The sequence below is a fragment of the Falco biarmicus genome, chromosome 2 (genome assembly GCF_023638135.1).
Source record: "Falco biarmicus isolate bFalBia1 chromosome 2, bFalBia1.pri, whole genome shotgun sequence".
NCBI classification, from domain to species: Eukaryota; Metazoa; Chordata; class Aves; order Falconiformes; family Falconidae; genus Falco; species Falco biarmicus.
Window position 1 is genome coordinate 75,601,423 of NC_079289.1, and position 24,401 is coordinate 75,625,823.

The 24,401-nt window shown below is 37.8% G+C and overlaps 1 protein-coding gene across 6 annotated transcripts in view; it reads left to right on the forward strand.

The window, feature by feature from the left end:
- Nucleotides 1-24,401, forward strand: part of ITSN1 (intersectin 1) — a 136,584-nt gene that overhangs the window by 12,241 nt on the left and 99,942 nt on the right. For all 6 annotated transcript variants that reach the window (XM_056328932.1, XM_056328933.1, XM_056328931.1 and 3 more), the window contains exons 2-3: nucleotides 19,492-19,551; nucleotides 24,227-24,319. In XM_056328932.1, coding sequence (XP_056184907.1) covers nucleotides 19,524-19,551; nucleotides 24,227-24,319 — 121 coding nt within the window. In that variant the 5' untranslated portion in view covers nucleotides 19,492-19,523. The remainder of the gene's footprint in view (nucleotides 1-19,491; nucleotides 19,552-24,226; nucleotides 24,320-24,401) is intronic.

Sequence of the window (24,401 nt, forward strand, 5' to 3'; positions counted from 1 at the left end):
ATGAACAGTGCTGTTGGTGGATGCTGTGACCTCTGGCACTGTGTATCAGGTTACTCATATTCTTGGCCAGGCTGTAGCATTTTAATGCTATGGCTCATTTTTTTTCCCCCTTGTATCTTTGTGCATCAGTTCAGTTGGTACACCAAGCTAGACATAAGCATTTAAAAATGAGGTTTAACTGAGTCTGTTATAGGTCTGCAACACTTTGCACTAAACCAGTAACAAAATTGGATCTCTCTTGCAACCGTTAGATACCACTTGGAACAGCTAGGATCCCCCACCCTTTGGGTTTTTGGGTTTTGGCTTTTTTTCTTCATAGTGCATAATTCACAAATGATTTAGGCATGTCGCTGGGACTTGATGCTCTGATACTGCTGTTTTCCAAAGCAGATGAATTCTCCTGTTACAGAGAGAACCTTTTCCAGGGTTCAATTGAATTGCCATATGTAGTCCTCTAGAAGATGAAATCTTAAGGATTTGCCTATATAATAAAATCTTTTTTATTATTCAGAAATAAATAATCCTGAAACATAGGCTATGATCAGGGTGGTTCATGCACTTCGTCTATTATCCCTTTCGAATTTTTTTAAGAATGGCCTTCTCTCAAGGATGTAAGCCATGTGTATGGTTCTAATGCCTGTATATTGTTTGTGTGGCCAGGCAGGTATGTTTAGTTCTGTCTTAGTATTCTAAATGTTTTAGTTCAGGAAGTGGTCTGATAGCTTTCTTGTCAGAAAGGAAATTAATTTCCTGGAAAGACCCATGGAAGACTACCCAAAATTTGAAGTATGTTAGTATAGGGGAACAGAAAACTTACTACTCTGTTTGTGTAGCCTGATGTCAGCCACTAGCTGTCATTTCTAGCTTTAGTTCTGACATACCAGTCTGTGTTTCAAGAAAGTTTTCCTCCCTCTTCCATTGCTGTTAGATGGTAGGTTTCTTCATAGTATTTCCTGACAAGTAAATAGTACCCATTGTCCTGAGGTATTACATTTTCTTGTTAGTCTTCAATGTTTGCACTGTTACCCAGTTTCTTTGCCTTAACTTCAACTTTATTCTTCCAACTGGTACCTTCAGTTCTCTTGGGGATTTTAACACTGCATGCTTTGACAATGTACCGGCTGCTGGCAATCAGATTTCTTGAGGCCTCTGTTAAGACTTCATTTTTGGGCTGTTAAACCAAGAGGAACTTTTCAAAAGGTGAAAGTAATGATTGCAGGGTTGGAAGATGCTGATTTTTCTGCTGGGCCTAATTCAAAATTCTTTCTTTTTTTTTTTAGCATCTCAAAGGAACTGGAGGTGCTGGTTTGTTTGTTTTTTTTTTTTTTTCTTTCTCCCTACTTCTCAAGCATTCCAATTTTCAGCTGTAAAAGCAGTGATTAAATGAGCCATAGACAAATGTGTGTTGCAGGTACTTGTGTTATTCTCTCAATTGTCATCATGTATTTGGCATTTAAGAACCAGTAGTCAAAATAATTAGTGAGATTTTTCAGCAGGTCTTGACGTAAGAACATGAACTGTTGCTATATGGTAGAACTCCTGTAGCTTGAAACAGTTCTTGTGGACATTGCTGGAGAATTAAAAATATAAAGGAAAAAGAAAAGTGTGTGAGTAAATGGCTTGTTCAGTCTAGAATGTCAGTGCATCTCTTGGCAATGCTTGCTGGCGGGCTTTATTGAGGATTACTTGCTGCTTTTTTCTCCTTTAAGCATATGAACTGGCATTTTTTTACTGGAATTTTTTCTTGCATAATTTGGGATTTCCTGCTTAGAAGTTGCACTAAAACAGCTGTACACTGAAAGAGTACTTTGAGTACTTGGGTTCTGGAACTGTCAGCAGCAGTATTTAAACAGATGAGAACTGAGGCATGTTCATGTAATCCTATCTCTAATGGGTACTTTATTGCTTATTGATGTGAGAAAGTAAAGTTGAATTGACTTACATATCAGATTTATGCTAGTGGTGCTCTGTAAGCTTTAAAAGTGATGGAAAAGAGTACTGTAGCTTTAGGAAAATTAGTTATTGTCACTGGGTTTTCAGAGGAAATTAATTTAACAATCTTACTCTTGCTGTGTCCCACACTTATTATAATTTACTGCTTCACAGTACCTCTTAAGACTGTTTACAACTTTGGAACTGAACATGCCTAATAGAAAATGCTGTATATCATACTTGGCATATTTAGTGCCTCCACTGGTTCTTGATTAGACATGTATTCATTGTTCTGATGCCAAATAATAGTTGAGTATTACTACCTTTATCTTTCCCCAAGGGGGACAAGCTAATATTGAGGCAAAAGTTCAGATTCTTTCCCCTGCAGGTAACCAAATCTTCTTTCCAATAAATTCATTTTGTCTTTTGCCTTTCATTTCAAGTGCCAGTAAATGCCATGTATATTTTTCAGAAAACTAGACTGTTGAATTTTTGAGAAAGGCGCTTTTTTTTTTGTCTGATGGTTTCATTGTAAGTGCTTTAGTATTAGGTTTTTGAGTAGCTGAAATATTGACAACTTAATTTTTAATGTAAAACACCTTTAGCCTACACTTTTCCTACAGACAAGTGACTACAAGAAAATCTTGCTTGCCGTTTTAGAAGGTAACTTATTAGCTGTAATGATTGGTGAAGTAGATGCTTCATTATACTGGCAATTTTCTTTTTCAGGTCTTAACTTAGAAGGTAAATAATCAGAAATGTATTTTTAGAATCCAAAGTTTATTTTTAAAATCTTGTTAGTTGCCAACTCATAAGAGTATGCTGTGCTGTACTGCAGCCAGCCAGTGTGAGCTGAAAAATTACTGCTGAATGTACTGCCAATTATGCTAGCCTCTGCTCTTTCAAGCTTCCTTCACAGCTGTCCCCAAGCCTCTTCTGATGATATCTCTGCTGCAGAAAATGGCCCTCAAGCTATCTTCTGTTGGAGTCATAAGACTCAGTTTTCAAGGTAAACTTGCCCCTATTTTTAACAAGCCAGATGGAGAAATAAAGTATTCCTGATTCAAGAGTGAAAGCACCCTAAAAGTTGCTGTAGCTTCTGGAGCAGGTTGAATGAATGGAGACTGTAATCATTTTAGCTGTCAGGTTTTAATCTTGTACTGCAAGTGTGAGCTATAAACTGTGCAAGCTTGTGTTTCTCCTGTGCTATAAATTCTACAAACTTTTCATATCTATCATACTTGCATGAAGGTATGTTAATGTATTTGTAATGAAAAATAAATCTCATTTGTAATTTTAAACTACAGATTTCTGCTATTTCTTCCCATATGTGTGTGTGTATATATATATACACAGACATGTAAACCTGATTCACGACCTGCAGATGTGGTCCTGTTAGTGAGGTGGGTTCCTGTTCTTACAATACAAAGAGGTTCCCCTTTCTCTAAGCTGTTTTTGGTACCTAGCAATATTGTTTTAGAATAGATGAATACTAAGTGCCTGTTTGAATGACCAAAAAGTAGAGAATCTTGAAAAACTAATGTTACTTAATATATTTTTTAGAAGAAATGTTATTAGGGTACTGTTTTCAATTTGTGAGAAGTGATAACTGGATTAGGTATGACATATGTTTGCCATGGATACTGTATTCTCTGGGCTGGAAACCAAGTGACTTATGAGAACTGCTTAGTCAAATTAGATTAGTAGATTACAGTCACCTAAACAGCTAGAAAAAACTAGAATCCTCTATGCAAAGTCCCATTTTAAAATGGGAGGACTCCTATTTTAAAAACAGGACTTGAAAACTGGTCAGCCAGAGTATAAAAAACGTACCATTTTAAAAGGCAGAAGAATTTCTTAAATCTACTTTTTAAAATTTGAGAAAGATTAAAACTGTTGCAAGTAAGAAATGTCCCTTTGCATCAGGAGAACTAATTCACTAAAATATTTCCAGTATGCATGGTAGCATATGTAGAACGTCCCTTCTGTTATATATAATAAAATGTTTTTTCAACCTTACTGCATGTGTGCACACGTATATTTTATGTGAGCTGTTTATTTGAGAATCTTTCTGAGCTTCAGCTGCATGCTTTATCCTGAACTTGAAATCAGCGTAGAAAGGAAGGAGCTGTCTTGTGGTTGAGCTCAAGGACTAGTGTTTTTGGGTGGGTTTTTTTTTTTTTGTTTGTTTGGGAGACATACCAGTATATTGGTTGCTATCAGTGTGTGTCTTTCATATTATCAATCTTGAAACCATAAGAGAGAATAATATGCTGAAGATGCACAAGTTAAATCAGTTTTTCAGGAGCTTGAGCTGTAGTTGTTAACAAAGCATGGGAAATAACATTCTGTAATTTCTTTTATGGTGTTACTGATGACAAGATTAAAAATAGAGAGAAAGTAGACAGCTTCATAGCCTTTGTAATTATGTAACAAACACTACAGATTACATTTTTTAGTGTGGTTATTTCCTCTTTATAGACTTAGATTTTAGGCATGGGATTCTAATTTTAGTGAGGATGATACAAATTTCTTGACTTAGTCCCAGGATTTCACTCGTTAACTGTTTAAATTGATATTAGAGGTGGCATTTCTGCCTGATGCCCTGCAAATCGTGGTGTTGTCTTAACAGACGCTAACTTTCACTGAACCAAAGTAAGTTCATGGCAACAAACATACCAAGAGAAAACTGTCTGGGTGAGATTTAGTGCTGATGACTTTTGTAGGAATTTAAAGTTCATGCATTTAACAAAATGGCTGGAGTCTTGTTCAGCATCGGTGTCCTAACAAGAATCTTGTTCAGGGCTTGTATTGTGATGGAAGATGAAAAAGAAGGGGTCTTGCAATCCTGTTGACTACTTTCAAAAAAGAAATACACTAATCTCTAGGCAAGTCAGATCCTGAAACAAAGTTCTGTGTTCAGATCATAATTTTGTGTCATCAGTGGGTGATGGGTGTAACATAATCTTCTAAGCATATTTGATCTCTTCTCCGAAGTGTGAAACTTGGAAAGCTTAATCTTTGTGAGATTCTACATGAGTGCTGTAAGAGCTGTGGGAGTTTGGTGGAGGAGGGGGATGAGTGGTGTTTGAGGTGGATGAACCGTGAAGTCCACTGTAGCATCATGTCCTTCCTACGCTTTTATCAGGCTTGTCTTGCTTCATTCTTTGTTGGCCCTCCTCTCTGTGACCTTTCTTTATTACTCTCTGTATGTTTCATCTCTTCACTTACTTTTTTCTGTGCCTGCCTTTGCTAAGGAAGTAAATCTCTTGAGGATGCAGAGTTCAGGGTATCTCTTCATAGTAATCAACCTGCTGCCACTATGCAACTTCAGTGAATTAAGGTTCATATTGTTACATACCAGCAGAACTGTACTTATGTGTGTAGTTGGGTGCTGATTAATAGTTAGCATGTTAAAAACTTAAAAATGTGAGGATTTGTAAGGAGTTTGGTAGGTCTGGTTTCATAGCTGTCTTCACTTTCTGCTGGAATCAAACTTGAAAGGTTTTCTAGTTCTATTATGTTGGAAAATCAGAGCATTGTATTAAAATTGTGCATTTTTTTCCTAGTCGAAGGCAGCCCCACAACCATAATGTGACTTATAACAAATTGTACTGATTACTAGGTACTGAAAAACAGATGACTTCTGAAGTACCCACAGGGGAGAAATTTGTAAGCTACAGTAAATAAACTTTCCCATGCTGCAGATTTGTGACTTACAGTAAGTAAACCATTAGCACTAACAATAACGTTAATGTTCTTATCCTCTTTAAGGAAAGGAATTTTTATCCAGGAAACAGGTATTAAAGCATTTCACTACAGCAAAATTACTCTTTTAGTATTATACAGACTTTTTTGGTCGTTTACAGAAGGACCATAACAAAGCAGCCTGCTTTGCAGATCAAGCATGAGAGATGTTTGTGCGTATGGTGCTCTCCCCCTGTAACCTGCATTCTTCGGAGAAGCCATCTCATTAGCTAGAAATATTTATATAGTGAGAATGAGCACCTCTTTTCTATCTGCTTGATATATGTATCTTATTAAAAGAATGTCCTGTCTTCTGTATCTAGTTTTTTTCCTGGAGTTGGTTCTTTATGTGCATGTCCTGGTTCTCTCTTGCATAGGCTTTAAATAATTCCCAACCCTTGGCAGAAATGCAGTGTTTGTAGCTTGGAACCTGGTGACACTTTGAGTGATCCCATTGCTTCCTCAACTGCTCAGCAGTTAAAAAGTGCTGCTGTGGGTTAGTGTTTGCAACACTGTTTGTTATGACTGAAGCTGAAATCTGTCTATTCCAATAACCTCTTGCTTCTACCTGACTTTTTGTAGTGAGGAAAACCTTAACCTCAATGAATGTGTGCTTTGAAGGAGCCTGTGTTGGATAAATACTTGCACCTCAACTCTAGCGGAAAGCCTTTCTGTGTGTGTCTGTGTCTGTTTTTCTCATTTCTTTGCTGCCTCTGAACTCATCATTACCACTGGTAATATATTCAGCAGGATTATTGCTGTCCTTGTGTCTTAACATTTGAAGAATCTTTTATCCCAGCCAAGGATTGAAACTTTTCTGATTGTTGAGATGCTGGGGGCTGATTTACGTGGAACTGATAGAAAGCACACTTGTCATCTGCAAAGGAAACTTGTTACATGACCTTACACAATTTTTTTGTGCCACTCAACTGCACTTGCAGTCAATTGATAATTCTGTTTAATATAGAAATAGGATTTATAAGTTGGAATATGCTTTTTAATATTTTTATGTATGTATTTACCTTTTGCTATTTCGTCTTGCAAAACACTTTTCTTTCCCTTATCCCATTGCATATATCAGTTGCCTAGCCTGGTGGACACACCTGAAATGGTTTTGCTCTTTCGTGAAAATTGCTTCTGGGCATTTTGGAGGGGAATCAGAAAAGGGAACCTTACTTCGGGATATACCCTGCCTTATGCAGTTAAGCCATTGTTACTTCAGTAGTATATTCTTAAGCATATAAATAGGAGACATTACCTCTAGCAATTGAACTTTAACATTTAATTCCTTGTTTAAGCTTCACCCAACTTTTGCATTCTTGACAATGTAAGAGAATCCTTTATCCTCCATATGCACTGTTATCTGATAAGCAACCTTTCTAGTGTAAGGAAGTACCTTAATTTTACAAATGCCCAAGGGTCTGTCCTTATCACTATGTGGAAAATAGCACAGGAAGCTTCACTTTCTGTTGGTCCAACATTTGCATTTCTTTCCAATAAAGCTGCTATTTAAAAGTGCTGTTTTGTCTTTTCATGGTCTGCTGGAAGCATATTTGTGTTAAATGGTATACTACTATTCTTAGGTAACATTAGGTGAATCTTTGGAATATTTTTTTTTTCAAAGGTATCTTTTCCTTTGTCAAGCTACGTACCATTGCTTTAATTGGGTTGGTTTTAAAAGAAATATTTCAGTTTTCTGTAAAGCTGAGAACTGGTGATCCTACTCATGGAAAAGAGTTTCAGATCTTGGCACAAGTAAAGCTTTAAATAAATGAATCTGTCTGCTTCATAAAAGAAATGAAACTTTAGTAACTAACTCCTTGCAATATGTCAGCTGCTTTAGACTCTAAAATGTTCTCTATATTCACCTGGGAACTATTATTTATATTGCTTTATTACTGAAGTTCTGTAAATATTCTGCTAAAAGTGCCTGCCTTCAGGTGCTCTCCTAAAGAAGATTATTAAATTGTGTCCTGTAGAGCAGGTACTGCTTATTGTATATGTTTCTTCTTTGAAGTAGAAAAGAAACTGTGTCCTCTTCTTTAATCTCTTTTTAAACCCAATTTATCACAATTTCCTTGACTAAAATGTAGCATTGGTAATTCATTCACTGTGTTACTGTTTTTAGAGAACTTTGTTGGAGTCATCTTAAAGCCTGTTGTGTGCCAAATTGGTAGAAGCCAAAACCTGGTAATCTTTGTATGAGTCAGTCTGCATGTACTTTTATTATTTATATATATTTATATTATATAAAAATAATTTTGTGAGTCAGAACAGTTTTGTCTGTTCATGCTTTTTCTAATTCTGTGACATTTCCTATGCCATCCCCAATATTTCCTGAGGGGTTGGGATCATCTATAGATGGAATACTGTTTTCTTCAAATAACTTAGTATTTTATCATGAATTGACCTTGTCTGGCTACCAGTTGCCCACTCAGCTGCTCACTCACTCCCCTCCTCAATGGGATAGGGGAGAAGATGAGATGAAAAAGCTCATGGCTTGTGATAAAGACAGGGAAATCACATAACAGTTACTGTCATGGACAAAACAGACTTGACTTGGGGAAAATCAATTTATCACCAGTTAAAGCAGGTTTGGATAGTGAGAAACAAAGACAAACTGGAACATCACCTTTATCCCAGACTCAACTTCACTTCTTCATTTCTGACTCTTCTGCCTCCCTCAAGCCCCAAGCAGCACAGGTGGATGGGAAGTAGGGGCTGTAGTCAGTCTGTAACAGCGCCTCTCTGCTGCTTCTTCCTCTGTATGCTTTTGCCTTCTCCAGCATGGGTCCTCTCCACAGGCTGCAGTCCTTCAGGGTAAACCTTCTCTGGCCTGGGGGCCTCCATGGGCTGCAGTGTGGGTATCTGCTCCATTGCGCTTTCCATGAGCTGCAGGGCAATACCTGCTTCAACATGGTCTCTCCATGGGCTGCAGGGGATCCCTGCTGGGGCACCTGGAGTACGTCCTTCTCTCATGTGGGTGCTGGCAGGGCTGTTCCTCAAGCTTTTGCCCTCACTGCCAGGCAGCGTTTTGCCTTTTCTTACCCATGCTTTCCCTGAGGTGCCACCATCTTGACTGAGGGGCTCAGCTGTGCCCTGTGGTGGGTCTTTGGAGTACTGGAGGGCCTGCCTCTGCATTCCCCCACTGCTGGCACCTGCACTCTGAATAACTGTTTGAACTCATCCTTGTAACAAACAGGGTTTAACCTTACTGTTTGATGCCAAGTTATGTGGCACTAGGTAGATACCCATACATATGAAGCTTGTGCTACATATATCTTATTTTTATAGCTATATACTTTTTACTACATATCTTGCTTGTGATGAAATCAAAAGGGTCAGGTAACGGGTGAATAGAGTGCTTAGATCACTACATTCTACACAAATATATTTAGTCACCTTACAGCGCTGGGGTCAGGACTGTACCTGTGTCTTAGTCCCACAGAACGGAAAATTTCCTGCTGTGTGCTGCATTGGTGACTTCATAGGTCAGTAAGATGTTTTTAGCTCAATATGAGAAGCCTCATGATTAAATCTTGACAATTTTGTTAAGTGTTTGCTTAGTTTAACCCCAACAACTGGAATAACTTTTTTGTGGAGCATTTATGTGACCACTTTCCCTCAGAAGCTCTGTTGTTGAAGAAGAAAGTAACTTCCAAAAAAAGTTTGGAAAGCATCCTCATTTTCTGGATTTGTTTTAATGCCTGTTTTGTTCTTGCCTCAAAGAACAAGCTTCTGTCACAACATGCTGATCAGTGATGTTGGGCAATTCACTGATAAGTGATTTCTTTCTGAAATTATTTTTTTTTCTTTTTGAAAACAAAACAAATAAATGAGTCTTTGCCATTAATCTTCATTGTTTTGGGGTCTTTTTTTCTTTCAGTGAAGTGCTGGGAAGTTAGTCATTCCTTAGGGATGTCACTTATGTTCACAGCAGGTTCAAGGAACACTTACATATTTTTATGAGGTCGTCTTCAGAGAGTTTTGCCCTGAGATCAAAGTTCTTGAATTGATGTTCTCGAGGAAATCAATATGACTAATTACAAGATGAAAATAGAGGAGTAAGCCACAGAGAATGACAACTATCAACCTGTGTTTGAACAACAGTGTTAAGTTTGACGAGAATGAAGGTGAATGGCAAGAATACTTGTCTAAGTGTCATAATATATGTCTGTTCTTGGATCTGAAAGTGCTCCTAGTGTGATGCAGAGGAGTTAGGAAGACAGAGGTTTGAAGAAATTCAGAGCAGAAGGTACATGGGTAGCAGATGTTGGCTACTTCAGTCAATAGTGATGTTGTCTGACATAAGTACTGAGATGCTGATAAGGCTTGGTAGATTCTGAGTACTTCCTCCTATTAAAGCACTGTTTTGAAAATCTGCTTGATGAATCTGCTGTAGGAAACTACTTTTGCCTTACCTCTGCATTTGTGTAACTGATGATCCCCTTTCGTCTAGGAGTTCAGAAGAGTAGATGCTTATGACTGACAAACTGACCTATGCTGGATTCGTTCAAGGGACAGAGCCATCTGTACCTTCTCTTATATCGCCAACTTTCTCCTGTCTCTGTCCCACTAGACGTTTTTATCTTATGGCTTTGCCTAGGAGGAGGGGAAAGGGCATGGACACACAGATCCTGAACTGTCTTGACTTACACTTGTGCTGACTCTGGGCTTTTTCTTCCTTCTTATCCTCTATTCAGCATAACTGTTACTTTGGGGTAGAGATGGAGAATGTGAAGTGAAAGAACTCAGGACATCTGATAATTTTCTTTTCCTCTTTTCTTTGTTCCCATTTCAAATGGTCATCCATCAAGTTAAGACAAGAATGTGGATTTGGATTTGCACAGCATTGCTACATGGGATTAGGTTAGGCCTACAAGTAATGAAATCTTGGAGTAGAAGATTGTCACTGCTGTCCAGGAAAGACTTGATGCCTCTGACCTATTCCTTTGGCTGTCCTCATTCCTCTAAGAACATCAGACAGCTGGGTTATGAGTCTTTTGAGTCTGATTTGTCTGATGTTAGAGACTGTTATATTGGCCTGTGCAGAAAGGGGGAGCACAGATCTAAACTGTGTCCACAATTTCTTTGGTTTTTCAGTCCTGTGACTGAAAACACAGCTCACAAGTCCATCGTCTCCAGCCCCATATCACTTCTGAGCTTATGCAGGGGTATGGAAAAGGGATCCTTGTGGTTAGGGTGGCTTCAGCTGCAGTGGAGGTAAGTAGCAAGGATAGATTCAAATAATGCATTGAGAAGGCAGGAACACTGGAGTAGTGCTGGACCAGTATGGTAAGACATGGGAGAGTTCATGCAGAGTTGTGTAGTGAGAATCTGTAGGAAAGTGAGGTAAGAAATTTATCAACTACCCTCTAGTATATTTACATTATCTTCTTGACTTACAAGCAATATAGCAGTGTTCACCTTACTGTAAGAGGTGGTCCGAGGGTGCATGGAAGCAGTTGTGCTGTGATAGTTGATGTAGGAATAAGGAAAGGGTTAATATGGGAGAAAAAAAAAAGGGAAAGAAAAAAGCGCCTAATCATATTATTCTGTAGTTGGGCTATTTCTTGCCGAGGCTGTAAAGGAAGAAACAAGGTTACGTATTATGTGAACTGGAGAGATTAGAAATTTGATGAGGGGAAAACGTGGAGAGAAATAGAAATGATCCAGTACTGCATAGGGCTTTCAGATCAACTGTAGTCTACACTCTGACAAGCTAGAGTTGAAAAGTTAAGGGTGGCTAAGTTAAAGGTGTGATGTGACTATCAAGCTCTTCTTAGAATAAAAGAATAATACACAAAGAACATAAAACTAGCACTTAGGTATTGCAGAGCACTCAGACTTTGCTTTCCTTTGTCTAAGGCTGGACTCCACACTGTGGCCACTTTTCTCTTTTGTTCTGCAGTGTATCTTCTAAGCGCCATTGCATAGCGATCCATGGAGACAGCCAGATTAACAGTTCCAAAATAAAGCATGACTGTCTTCGTTTTATGTAATGTAAATAGCAGAACCAATCTACTTTATCTGATTCTATTAGCATTCTGTAGAACTATAAACCATTACTTACTGGCAGTTGAGATCAGTGCTCAAGTTCATGTTTGCGAAACAAAATAGACTTTGGGGGTCTAAGGGAACTTGATGCTTTTATATCTAGCAACAATACAATGCATTTACTTGTTCTCCTTACTGAACCATCCCTGAAGTTAGTGGTGGGTTACTGTTAAGGCTATCTTGTAGGTGTGGTGCACATTCCTAACTCTGTAATGCTTGTGTTTCAGATTTTTAGTTTTAGAACTTGTATTGAAGGGGGAGGCGTCAGAAGTTGCCAACTTGTGTTAATGTAGCTTTTTAACAAAACAAAACCAAACAAAAAAAAGAAAGCAGCTTACTACTTCATCTCTGTAAGTAAAGACAACTAAAAAGAAAAAAAAATGAAAGTTGTGAGTGCTAAGAAAGTACTAAAAGTTTTGTTTTGAAATATAAGAAAAGAATTCATACTTTACACAATCTGGTGGTTCAGAATGAAATCAACAAATATTCAACTGAAAATAAAACAATGTATTTATTTTATTTCTTCGTAAGGGTTTTAGAAACACTTCAGTGATGCAGTGGATTTTCCATCATGTTAAATCTTTTTAAATGAAAGCCAGTCATCTCTTTAAAAAAAGTACTGCGTGAACTGTGACTGAAATATTAGAATTACTGGGTGAAATGCTGTCAAGATTAAAAACAGCCCATGTGTATACAAGATTAGAAACAGCCATTCAAATTGTGCTAGCTAGACTATACAACAAAATGATCTTATCATTGCAGCCTTTGCTTGCTTTCTTCGTGATGTTAATTCCACTCAATTAAACTGGGAACTCCTTAAGGACTTTTCCTTTCATTATATAGCCTGCACTGTCCTAAAATATTTTAACTATAGTGCTTGAGAACTGTTTGAGTATTGCTGGTAATATGTAGTCATCGGCAACTTTTCTTATGTGGATGAATATAATGATACTGGAAGATCTCCAGTTCTTTAATTTCTCATTTCCAACCTTATCACTTAGTTTCTCTGCTGCTTGTGATACCTATGTGCAAAATATGTTCTTGTGGTTGATGATCAGACTGAATTAGATTTCTGTTCCAGGTTACAGTTGGATCAAGTTAACTTTTACAATGAATTAGAATACTTCCCTGTCAGTTTTCCTAGCTTTGAAATGGGAATTGTCATTCTCATCTGCTTCAGAGGGGTAATCCTGATGCCAATAAGCATTCTCATTTATTGGGAGAAGAAAAGGACTAAATTTTCAAGGAGTTAATCTCTGAACTCTCTCTGAAGAAATAATCTTGTATGTCTGTTAAAGACAAATTCTAAGCACCTTGTTCATGTTAAATTAACAATTATTAATATTTAGATGTCAGTTAAAAAAATTAGAAATACCTTCACCCAGAAGTGTATGAGTTAATATAGTCTGGAAAACTCAGTACTGTTTTGATGAAAGACCAGCTGTGGAAAACAGCAAGCCAGCTGTTAATCTGAATGGCAAATAAGGCTGTTGCCTAGATCTTAAACTTGTCTGGGAATTTTTGAGCGGTATAGGTCTGATTGCACCAAAACTGTTCCTCATAACCATCCTCTTGAACTTTGATCCTAAGGTCTTGAAGTAGTAAAATGTATTTTGGACAGTGCATCTCTTCTGTAGTATTTCAGCAAGAACAGACAACAACCTGGTAGTTATTGTGGAAGCAGTTGTGGAGGGCTTTCCTGCAGAAACACTTAAAGCTTAAGGGACAGAACAAGAGAGTGACAGTGCCATGGCAAGAAAATAAACAGTACTTAACTGCTTTCAGATTTGTTGTATGCAGAAGCACCATTTTTATTGTTAGTCTGGGGCTTCCACCACAGTTCTTGATAAATGTTAACATCAGGTTGATAAATCTCTCAATTTTTCCCGTTTTTAGAAAGTAAGGAATTCTTTCTTTGTTAGACTCTTGAGATGTCTTCTGAGTTAGAGCGGAGAAAAGAGTGCCATGTTACTACACCTATTGTCTGCTTGGTGGGTTTATAGTGATTTTTCTTCCTTTGAGATAGGTTATATCCTTTCCTCATAGAAGAGAGGGGAATTGTGAATACAGGAGTGATCTTAGAAGTTTAATCATTGCTACGGGTATTGAAAAGCATTTGCAGTGGTGAGCTTTGTCAGCCCCATTTGGGTGCTTAGCAAAAACCACAAGAAACAGTAGAACTTAACATTTGTGAAGGTTTTTACAGTTCAAAGTCATTCCTGTAAAGAGCAGAAACTCTGAAAAGTTTGACTGGAATTGGTAACAGTATTAATGATCTGATCTCTAAAAAGCAAGAATCAAAATTACATGAATGGCTCAAACTGTTTTTGTTTTCCAGCATCTATTTAAAATTACCAGGCTTTGCTGAAACTATCAGAGTCCTTTTTTTAATACTAGTTCTCATGTAATATGGGAAAACAACAAAACCTGCTGTTAGTCTACAGTACTCTCACATGACATCCTGCTTGGGGGTGTTTTGTCATAATTTGGAATTCTTGAGAAGGATGTGGGGTTTTATCTGGTTGATTTTGTTTCTTTTTTTATTGTAGGAGGAGGAAGGTGACTGATAAGTTGCCTCAGGAATTACTTCTTGAATTGTATGCCCAAATTATCTTGTGAATGATTGTTTAAGAATAGAAATGCTGTGCTGCATATTGAGGCAAACAAAAAATGATCTTTTTCATGTCAAACTTGTCCATATAAAGACACATAGCACCAAAATAGCTAAATTGCTCTTAATTAATACTTCCTGTGGCTTTATTGCAGTTTTCTTTATAAACAGGTCCTTAGAAGAGCACAGAAAACTTTAGAAACTGTAATAAATTTTTGAGCCACATTGTTTAAGTCCATATATAATAGTGGAAAGAGTTTTCATACACCTGACTTTTATGCATAAGTGTTGTTAGTGTAGTTGTTTTCAACCTGATCATTTTTTCAAGGTAAAAACTTAGATAAGACATCAGTACTTAGATTTAGATTTGATCTGGGCTTTTATATGTATGGGGTTAGTTAACGTATATGTTTCAGTTTTACCTTTATATGAATAACTTCTTGTCTAGAAAGCCCTCCTTTAAGGAGCAGAATGGTAAGAGTACTTGTGTATCTATAAAAGAGAGTACTACTTGTAGATAGAATTTTGGTTTATGAGAAGAAATTATTTGCAGTGAGGAATGGGAAATGAAATATTTCTGGACTTATCTACAATAGCATAAGATGGAATAGAGAGTGCTAACAGCTGAGACAGGTGTTTTCTTGTTTCCCTTGCTCAGAGCTGGGTCTAAGCAAATTTTTCTCATAAACTAACTTACGTATTTTAAATGTGTGTTTTAACACAGTCTGTGTATATAAAAATAATTGTGTAGATTATGAAAGTTCTAACTGAACAGAATGTAAAAGTTTTGTCTGTCACAATGTCTTGGTCCTGATGTTTGTTCTACACTTCATGTCCATGTGCCAGTATCCCCCATGCTCAGCCATGGGGGAAGCCTCATGCTCTGAAGTCCATGTGAGATCATGGATGGGAGGACTGTATTTATTCCAGTAGGACTGCCACATTGGAAGACAATCAGGGCTGAGAACCTACCTCCAAGTGTTGTCTGTCTCCTTCCCTTTGTGAAATAGCATTATTCCTTAGGCTGAAAAATGTAGGCTCGTGGGGTCTTATCAGCCCCATAATTTTTGAGGGAGAACGCTCTCCTCTTTCCTCACTTTCCTTGCCTGAAATGTTCACTCCCAGACTTTGTGGGCTTTCCACCTCCCAAGTGACAGAGAGGTAAAACCCCTGAACACAGTAGATGTTGAGTGAAACTGGAACAGTGTTTACAACCAGCATCCTTTCTACCTGCTCATAACAACAGAGCATAATAATTCTGAGCAGAAAAAAATTACACAGAGCAGATGTGTATAATGGGTCTTGTGTGCATTTGCAATTTATTGATCTACTGGAACATCATTTGTTCGTTATGCTACTTTCACTGACCTAGGAACACAAACACTCTGGTGCTGCACAGATCTTTGTGGGGAGAGAGGGCTCAGTATGATTGATGTGGGTACCCCACTGAATTTGAAAGTTGGTGGTTATGCCTTTTCTGGAGAGTTGGGAAGTATGGAACTTGTGAATGATCATAGTGTTGGGTAGTTTATATTGTGTGTGGATTAGACATGTATCTCTCTGTTACTTATAGATTAAGTGATGTATGTTGAAAGGAAACGTTTGATGTTGGATGTTTGCAAATCTCAGTGTGGCCTTGGCTTAAGCTTTTTTGTGGACAGGTAAAGTCAAGTAGCTTAATGTTTTTTACTGCTCTTTCTCAAAGCAGTATAAAATATCCATTATATCTTCTGGTTCTTGCAGAAAAGATATTTGATGGACTGTTAATTACTAGTATAATTTTGCTTATGGTAAGAGTTTTGGGCTGGCTTTCTAAGGAAAGAGTGCATACAATTGACTGACAGTGCAGCTGTGGTTCCTCTTATTGTCTCTTCCTCTTCCTGCTTGAATAATTTCTGAACTCATTGGTCAATGTCAATCAAATTTGTTAAGAGTTCGAAAAATTGCTATCTTAAGTTCCTACAAATACAAATATCAGTAGTTAGAAATTACTGCTTTCCTAAAGGGAATGGCACAGAGCTCGGTTTACTCATTCTGTTTTTCTCTCAGCTTTCTGGTCAGTTGGCTCCTACAAAATTTTTGTTTTCCCACTATGCATTCTTTCTTGTTGGAGGTTGTCGGGAGGATCAAGGAAGGCAAAGGAGTTAACGCTGTGGTGGAACCCGTAGAGATTAGGGTACAAGGAACGCAGATCTAGAACAACTTGTTACTATTTCAAAATAACATTGCAAATGGAAATGTCAATGCTTGTATTTCCATTACAATAATTTACAAATGTATGATGCATTTGTAATATAATGACAATGCCAGATGCCTTTTGGATAAATAATACCAGGTCTGCATCCCAGAGATCTTCAACCCAAAAAGAAAAATCACAGAACAGCCTGGGTGAGAACAGACCTTCAAAAGATTGTCTGGTCCAGCTTTTCATGGGAGAGGAAGGAGCCTAGATGAGGTTAGCTAGCACCCTGTTCAAGTGCACATTGAAAACCTCCAGTGATGGGGACCCTACCAAATACTTGGGGAGGTTGTTGCAATGATTGATTGTTCTCACTGTAAGAAATGTTTTTTTTATATTGAGAGGAAAGTTCTCCCAGTGTAACTTGTACCCATTGCTTCTTAGATTCTCCATGTCTCCTTACGACAAGAAAGCCTCTGTTCTCTTTGTAGCTGCCCTTTAAGTACTGGACTACAGTCATGAGGTCCCTGCTGAGCCTTCTCTTCTCCAGGGAAAAAAGACCTAACTCCTTCAGTCTTTCCCTACAGGGCAGGTTCTCCAGCTCTTTGATATGTAAATAAAAAAATGTGAAGTCAGTATTGGAATGCTGTGAAGTTCCTGCTCTTTTCTAACCTTCATTTTCATATATAACAAACTCTGAGCTGTTGGAATCAACTGTCCACATCCTGCAGAGTTAGAGCCCCTGGTGTCACCACAGGCATGTAAAATGAAACCTCTGGTTATAGAAGTTGGATGTCACATTGGCAATAAACAGCAAATTTAAATTACTCTCTTACTGGAGTATGTTGATCTTTCTCTCCCTATATTTGCTTCTTATTGTATGTCTGTCTGCAATCTATTTTATGTTGTTTTTCAGTCTCTCAAGTTTAAACATAGCTTTGTGTTCCTTTTCTCTGTTTTACCCATCACTATTTAATCTGTTTACTGCCAGGTCCTCCCCCCTCCCCCCTCTCTCCAGAAACTCTTTAGCTGGTTTTATGCTTTCTTTGGCATCCAGTGCAGGGCTAGTCTTGAGACTTCCCACTCCCTCCCCTCTTTCTGATGTGTTAAGGTAGAGGAGGAATAAACTACCAATTCCTTTGCAGAGGAGTATATTCTCTTAAGTGGCTAAACACTTTCAATCCTCTTACGCACTCTTCTGTCCCAGTATTTACAATATTAAAGTTTTCTTAGCTTGCACCCCCCCCCCCCCCCAAAAAAACAAAACAAATACCACTGCCCTTACCTAACTCACCCTCTAGTTCTCCTCAAGCCTCGTCCTCCCGTTGCTGCCCCGAGTGCTTTTCCTGTCCTGTATACTCTGGGAAACTGTAATAGTAAGAGAATCTGTGCTCTGCTGGTCTCTCTCATGTTACCTCTTTAACACTTGTGTGTAAAAACTGCCTGTGCTGTAAGATTCAACAGTATGCGCATGGAAGTTCAGAGAACTCTTCCCCCTGCCCCTCCCTGGGTTTACTTGCAGTTTTAAAAATCAGAAGCATAATAGAGGTATTGCATGCAACAGAGCATGATAACAAAACATAAGCAAAGATTCTAGCACTTAAATGCTTTTGGAAGAGCCATGCTACTAAGATAGCTTATTCTGAAAATGTTGTGTCAGTATGCATGTGATTTTAAACTTTTGAGATAATGCATGCTGTGCATGAAATTAGTATGGGCTGTATTACCTGGCATTTGGAAGAAGTTTTCTGAGTCATGTACCATGCTTGGTTGCTGTGCCAAATTATGAGAAAAAAAAAAAAAAAAAGTGTTTTTTTCATGGTTCTCTAAATCAAAACTGATGGGAAGACTGGTTTACAAAAGTGCTGTGGGTTTCTCTGCAGTGACATATGTGGAGTGTATACATAGTAAGTTCCCAAGTTGGAAGCCAGAAGAGTATGTGGGAAGTGTGAAAGGGGGATGGGCAGGGGAGCAAACAAGAAATTCAGACAAAAAGAAATTGTTGATGCAAGTTAATGCCTTTTCTTAGTGATATTGATAAATTTCTGCTGCTGTTCAAGCACTCTAAATTATTCTTCTCCTGATTCTGTTTCCTTTTGCTTTTCTTCTGTTGCCTGGAAAACATGAGTGGAATCTAGTAGGAGAAGAGGCAGCTTTTTCATTGTTTTGTGGGTCTGTTGCTAGCTATTGTCCTCTTGGCTGAGGCAGTTCATGTCAGTCTTTGTGTGGAGTAAGAAAAATGTTTTTCCTTTTTTCTTTAAAGATTAAATTTCTAGACTGTGTAGATTGCTTGTATTTGAAAAGCAAGCAGTGCTGACTTCAGAGTATCTCCTACCAGCTAACATATTTTTCCTTGCGATGTCACCTTTAGCGCTTTGTCAATTCGGATGTACTTATTAAATTTGTGGGGTGGTTTGGGGGTAAAGCAGTCTTGAAATTTAGTTTCCTTTTTTAAAGTACTTTGTTTAAAACAAAGGAACTCTAAGCAAGACAGTGCGTTTAATGAATTTTTCTGTCAGGAACAAAAAGCAGATCGCTGCCAGTGTTGTATGTTTTCAGCAGCTGGAAATAGGGCCGACTGCTGTTAAGTAGGGGCAGAGCTCTAACACCCAGTAAAGTAATGCAGCCTTGGGCAGTGTCGCTGAGATCTTGTGTGTTGTGGCTGGTTCAACTCTGTTCTTTACTACATCACTGATTATTTATAAATAAAGATTGTTTTTGAGGACATAATTGAAGCAGAACTATAATGTGGCTGTGTGCTAGTATGAAAACACACTCCTGGATGCATAGGGTAGTACAAAAAATGAGACAATTCTCTTTTAAGTACCAGTTCTTGCAGTATGATCCTACTTCTTCATTGTCTTTATTTTTGCTTGACTAATTAATTTTAGGGGGGACAGAATATATATTGAAAATAGAAGATCCTGTAAATGTTTGATTGTTGAGGTTTTTTCTCCTTTTTCAGGCATCTATTAAGAAGCTAAAAGTGACAGAACCATGGCTCAGTTTCCAACACCTTTTGCGGGTAAGTTGTTTATAGTGTATTCTGAACTATTCTTACATGCAAACACTCTGCATAAACGTTGCTTTCCAAGTTGTATGGAAGTGTTTATGGATAGTGTGGGTTTCTGAGATGATGGTTTATCTGATTTGCAATGTTTTTGAAGACCCATAGAACATAGACCCAACATCTCAGAAGAGTCAAACAGAAAAGCTGTGCTGTATCCCTTTTTTGTACATTGATCCATTACAGTCATATAGTATGTAACTGTTAGGCAGATCCAGGCCACTCAACCACTGGCAGTAAAGCATAGCCTCATTTTGCACTAATTGTGGCTAAGAAGTGGATATGCTTTTTCTTTGAGGGTTCTTGGACGTTTTTATTGTTAAAAAGTACAGCAGATGCCTTTGGATGCTATCACTTCAAATTTCTTGTCCCGTAGCCCATATTTTGATTAGAACAAAGGTGCTGCATTTTTTAGCTCTCCATTTATAACAGAGGAAGGTATAGCATCTTGAACTTCAGTCTTTTTGAAAGATCCAGGAAGGGCCCTGGTGGTGCAATAGAGACATTACTCTTTGCTATTCATGTAAAATAGATTTTTTAGGCCAGCTTTGCAACAAACCTAAAGAAAAATTTCAGTGCTGAGACCTAGTAACTAGTTTAGTTCCACTTAAATGTTGTATCTGTTGAGGGCTTATCTCTGGAGATGCAGGTATAATTCTTGTGTGTATATGTGTGTTTGTGTGTGTATATACATATATATATATATACTTACATATGCATACACATATAGACAGAAAAAAAGTGTGTGTCTGTATATAAATATATACGGAAGTCTAGTTTTTTGGATTGGATATAGCTAGGAACTAAATTTATGTCTAGTGTTATTGTTTCCATGGGAGACTTCAGGAAACATGTGTGCTATTCAGAGTATGTTGTTAGAGATACCCAGTTCTTGCTAAACACAATTGACTGGATGCAGACTCTGCCAGTCTGAAAAAGTCCATGCAGCGCAACAGAAGAAACATCACTTTACACACGGTAGCTAGCACAAACATATAATTGGAGGCTGCCATGCATTGTCTCAGTTATCTTTAAGTCCAGCCCTCTAAGAATTAAACCTTGTTTGGTGTCAGACTTCGTCAGTTTGGGAGTGAAACTGGCTACTAGGTGCTTTGATCAAATAAACTCACTGGACAATTTTGTGTAGAATACTCTTTCAGGTCACGTAAAAAGTTGTGAATAGCTTCACTGATTTTCACAATGTAAGGAAGTCATGATGTGAAAGAAATCTCATTCAGACAAGTATTTCCTTTTGTTTAGAGTCAGGGCTGTGCTTTGCATGTGCCAATATTTAAACATGTACATACATTCTTAATGGAAATATTGTCTTCAAAGCATTCTCCTCTGCTGTCTTCAGAGAGTTCTCATTGCCTTACAGATGGATAGCAGCTTTCTTTTTTCAGTTTTATATATTACCATTCGATCTTGCATCTGTTGTCCAGGATCCTGTTAACTCCAGTACATGGCTTTAAGAAGGAGGGAATTGATTATTTCTTCTCAAACAACTTTTTTCATCCGACTGCTCTACAAAGAGGAAGTTGGAATAAGTATGTGGCTAATGTAGTTTCTGGAGTATCTTTAATTTGTAATGCAGTGTGAGGGAAGTTTCTTAGGGTATTCATACCTGAACCAAGTCTGCCAGTCCCTCCTCTTAGAAGATGACAGCAAAAGGCTAAGATTGTTGTAAGAGGAAACAAATGGTGTAAAGAAAATTCTAATTTTTATGGGGACATTTAGCATCCTTTTGAGAATGCAACATTTTCTGCTGCCTGTAGTTACCAATAAGAAGATTTATGCAGTCTCCATCTTCGGAAAGTCCTCACTCCAAATGTGCAGTATCTGGTATCACTGTGCTTGTGAATGCCAATAATGATAGTTTTGTTTTTATTTCACTTTCTTTCTTTTTAAAGGATCTTTCAAGCCAGCTTGGACAGTGGGTATGGAAAGAGCACAGCATCCAATATTATATTTGGGGTAACTCACTGATATTCCAGAACACTGCTTATTTTAAGGATGACTAAAAAAAAATTAGGCATGGTAGGATATTGATAATTGTTGGAAGAATGTGTTATGCTTGATGTTGTGTCATTTTGTCCGGAGAAGAAAATGCCTGTTCCATATATGAGGGCTCACTGCTTCACTTTTACAGATGAGGTTACTGCTAAGCCCTGCAAAAGAAAAGATGGTTAGAGGGCTTGCTGTTGCACTCAGGAATAGCTTGCTTATGAGTCGATTTTGTGGTTTGTTGACTGCCTCCTTTGTATCAAAATACATTGAAAAGCTCCACAACCTCTATATTGCCATCCAGGATCTGAAGCCATGAATGATGTCATAGTGTTGAGTAAGGTCCTGTTTCATGCTCTTGCATAGGTCTTATTGTTTCCTCAAACAACAAAAGAAGGAAATAAGTCAATGCCACAGATGCCGTTCATACTTTTCTGACTGAAGAGGCTACTGGGGTTGCTTGGTTTAACATTGGCTCTTTTGATGTTAATAATCAAGGAGACCTACTGTTCCAATACCAACCAAATCTCCATCTGGAAGATTACATATTGACAATAATTTGTTCTAGTTACAGGGACTCCAGAGAATAAATCAACAAATTTTGTTTTGAAATAGTTACTATAATACATTTTTAGCTACCTCATGCCATGAGAGTTTTTAGTTCTGGGTTTTGCTGCTTTTTTTGCAGAGGATAGGGAGAGCTAGGTTTTGTTGTTGTGTTTTTTGGGGTTTGTTATTTATTTATTTTTTATTTTATTTTTTTTTTGGTACTGAGTCATGCATACCTCAAATTGAGAGAGAGCAAGCCAGTGAATCATTGCAAATTTCATGTTGGTTTGTTGGTGGTTTTTTTCTTCCCCCATTACGTTCAAGAAATTCTCCCCCTTTGTGTAAGCTATCCCATCCAGCCTTAGGATCTCAGGCTGCAGTAGTCGTGTTTCCAATACAGGGAGATGTTCCTCTACTCCTAGTTGGCCTAGACTAGTCAGCCTAGTTTGCATATTGGTCATAAAGTCTTAACACTATTCCTTTCCTCCTATCAGGGGTTCACGAGACGATTAAGAGATAACTGGTTACTTGAACTATTGTGTTTTGGGATGTTCATATCCAAGGAAGAGTCCTGTTCCATCCCCACAGGGAGCACAGCTATGAAATCTGTTTACAGTGCTTCTGTGAGCTTATCACTAAAATTCTGGGATTTCTGGACTAATCTTAAAATGTCCTTTCCTTGAATTAGATATTATTAGTCTGCTTCTAGAAATCCATGGTTTACCTGAAATTGAGATGATATTTTTTTACTAAGAATGTGGCTTTTCTTTCATTAGTGAAATCTGCTATTTAAAGGAATGTTTTTCTTCCCTTTGTCCATTTTCTTTTCTCTCCAAAGTACATTTTGCCACATGAAAGTAGATTTTAAATAGCAGAAATTCAGGAGGCAGGAAATTCTCATGTTCTTCATAACTGCTGAGTCTGATTCTGCCTCAGTGTGCAAGCAGTTTGAAATATTTGTTGAAAATATTTGTAGACCTTGTTACCTGAAATTTAATCTGAGAATGTAGTACTGAGACAGAGTGAATGCTAGATCTCTTTATTTTTTCTGCAAGTCTACATTTTATCTTTTAATACTGCTTCAATGAAACAGTGTTTCCATTAACTTAGGTGCCTTCATGTTGTTATGTTCCCATAGGAAGGTGCACCAGTGCAGTGTACTTCTACAGATGTTGAAATAATGATTTTACTGGTTAGAAATTGTTGAAACAAACCTGAAATGCAGTGTTAGAGAGCTTATTGGAGGTCTCAGGTGGAAGTTGAGATATGTTTACTCTGAGTACAGATAATCTGAAGGATGAAAGTGAAATGTCTGCAAGAGGAGAGAGAGGAGAGGAACTGGCACAAAAATGGAGCTAGAACTGGAAAACGTGTTGTAGAAGCATGGCACTGTGGAAGGGTAATAAAACTCAGTGTAAACTAAATATTTATCTCCAATTTATGAATGTGGTGTGACGGATCTGGTCTGTGTAACATTCTTATTCAGATTTCTCATTCTCAGAAGAATGAGGAGCATGCTTTCCTGTGGTATTGTTGCCCATGAAAAATGTTTACTATCTGGTTGAATCACACTTTTCCTAGACAAGTAAGGAGAGTTCTTCTCTTATAATAGTACAAGAACACAGAGTACACAACTGATTGTTCAAGGTACCTTTTCAATTAAAAGAACTTGCATTTCAGCTGTATGTATTGTGGGAGGCAAATGGCCTCCCGCCTCCTAAATATCTAGTCTTACGAACCTTCTGCATTATATCCTCTGGTATGCTGATGTTGTCTTTTATTTGATTGCACTTTGAGCAGCCTGGTTGTAACTTCAATTTCTGTATGAGCCAGATAAGTGGATCAGTGCTCAGTAGTCATCTTAATTCAGTAACACTTAGTTCTGGTAAGTTCATTAAGTCCTAACTGGCTGTTTAAGGATTCATGGAGATACCAACTATAGACTTCAGATGAATGGCTTCTCTGTGTATGTTGTTTTCAGAGGTCCGGTATGATATGATATAATTACACTCAGAAACAAAAATAATGTACTTTTTAAATAATGTTTCTGAATTTTATTTCTCCATTTCTTTTGGGCTAGGCAACCTGGATATCTGGGCTATTACTGTGGAGGAGAGAGCTAAACATGATCAACAGTTCCATAGTCTGAAACCAACATCTGGATTTATCACAGGTAATGAAATAATTTTCACTTCTGACTTCATCTAATTAAATCTTGACTAACAAGCCTAAATATGTACAGAGTTGCCTGGGAA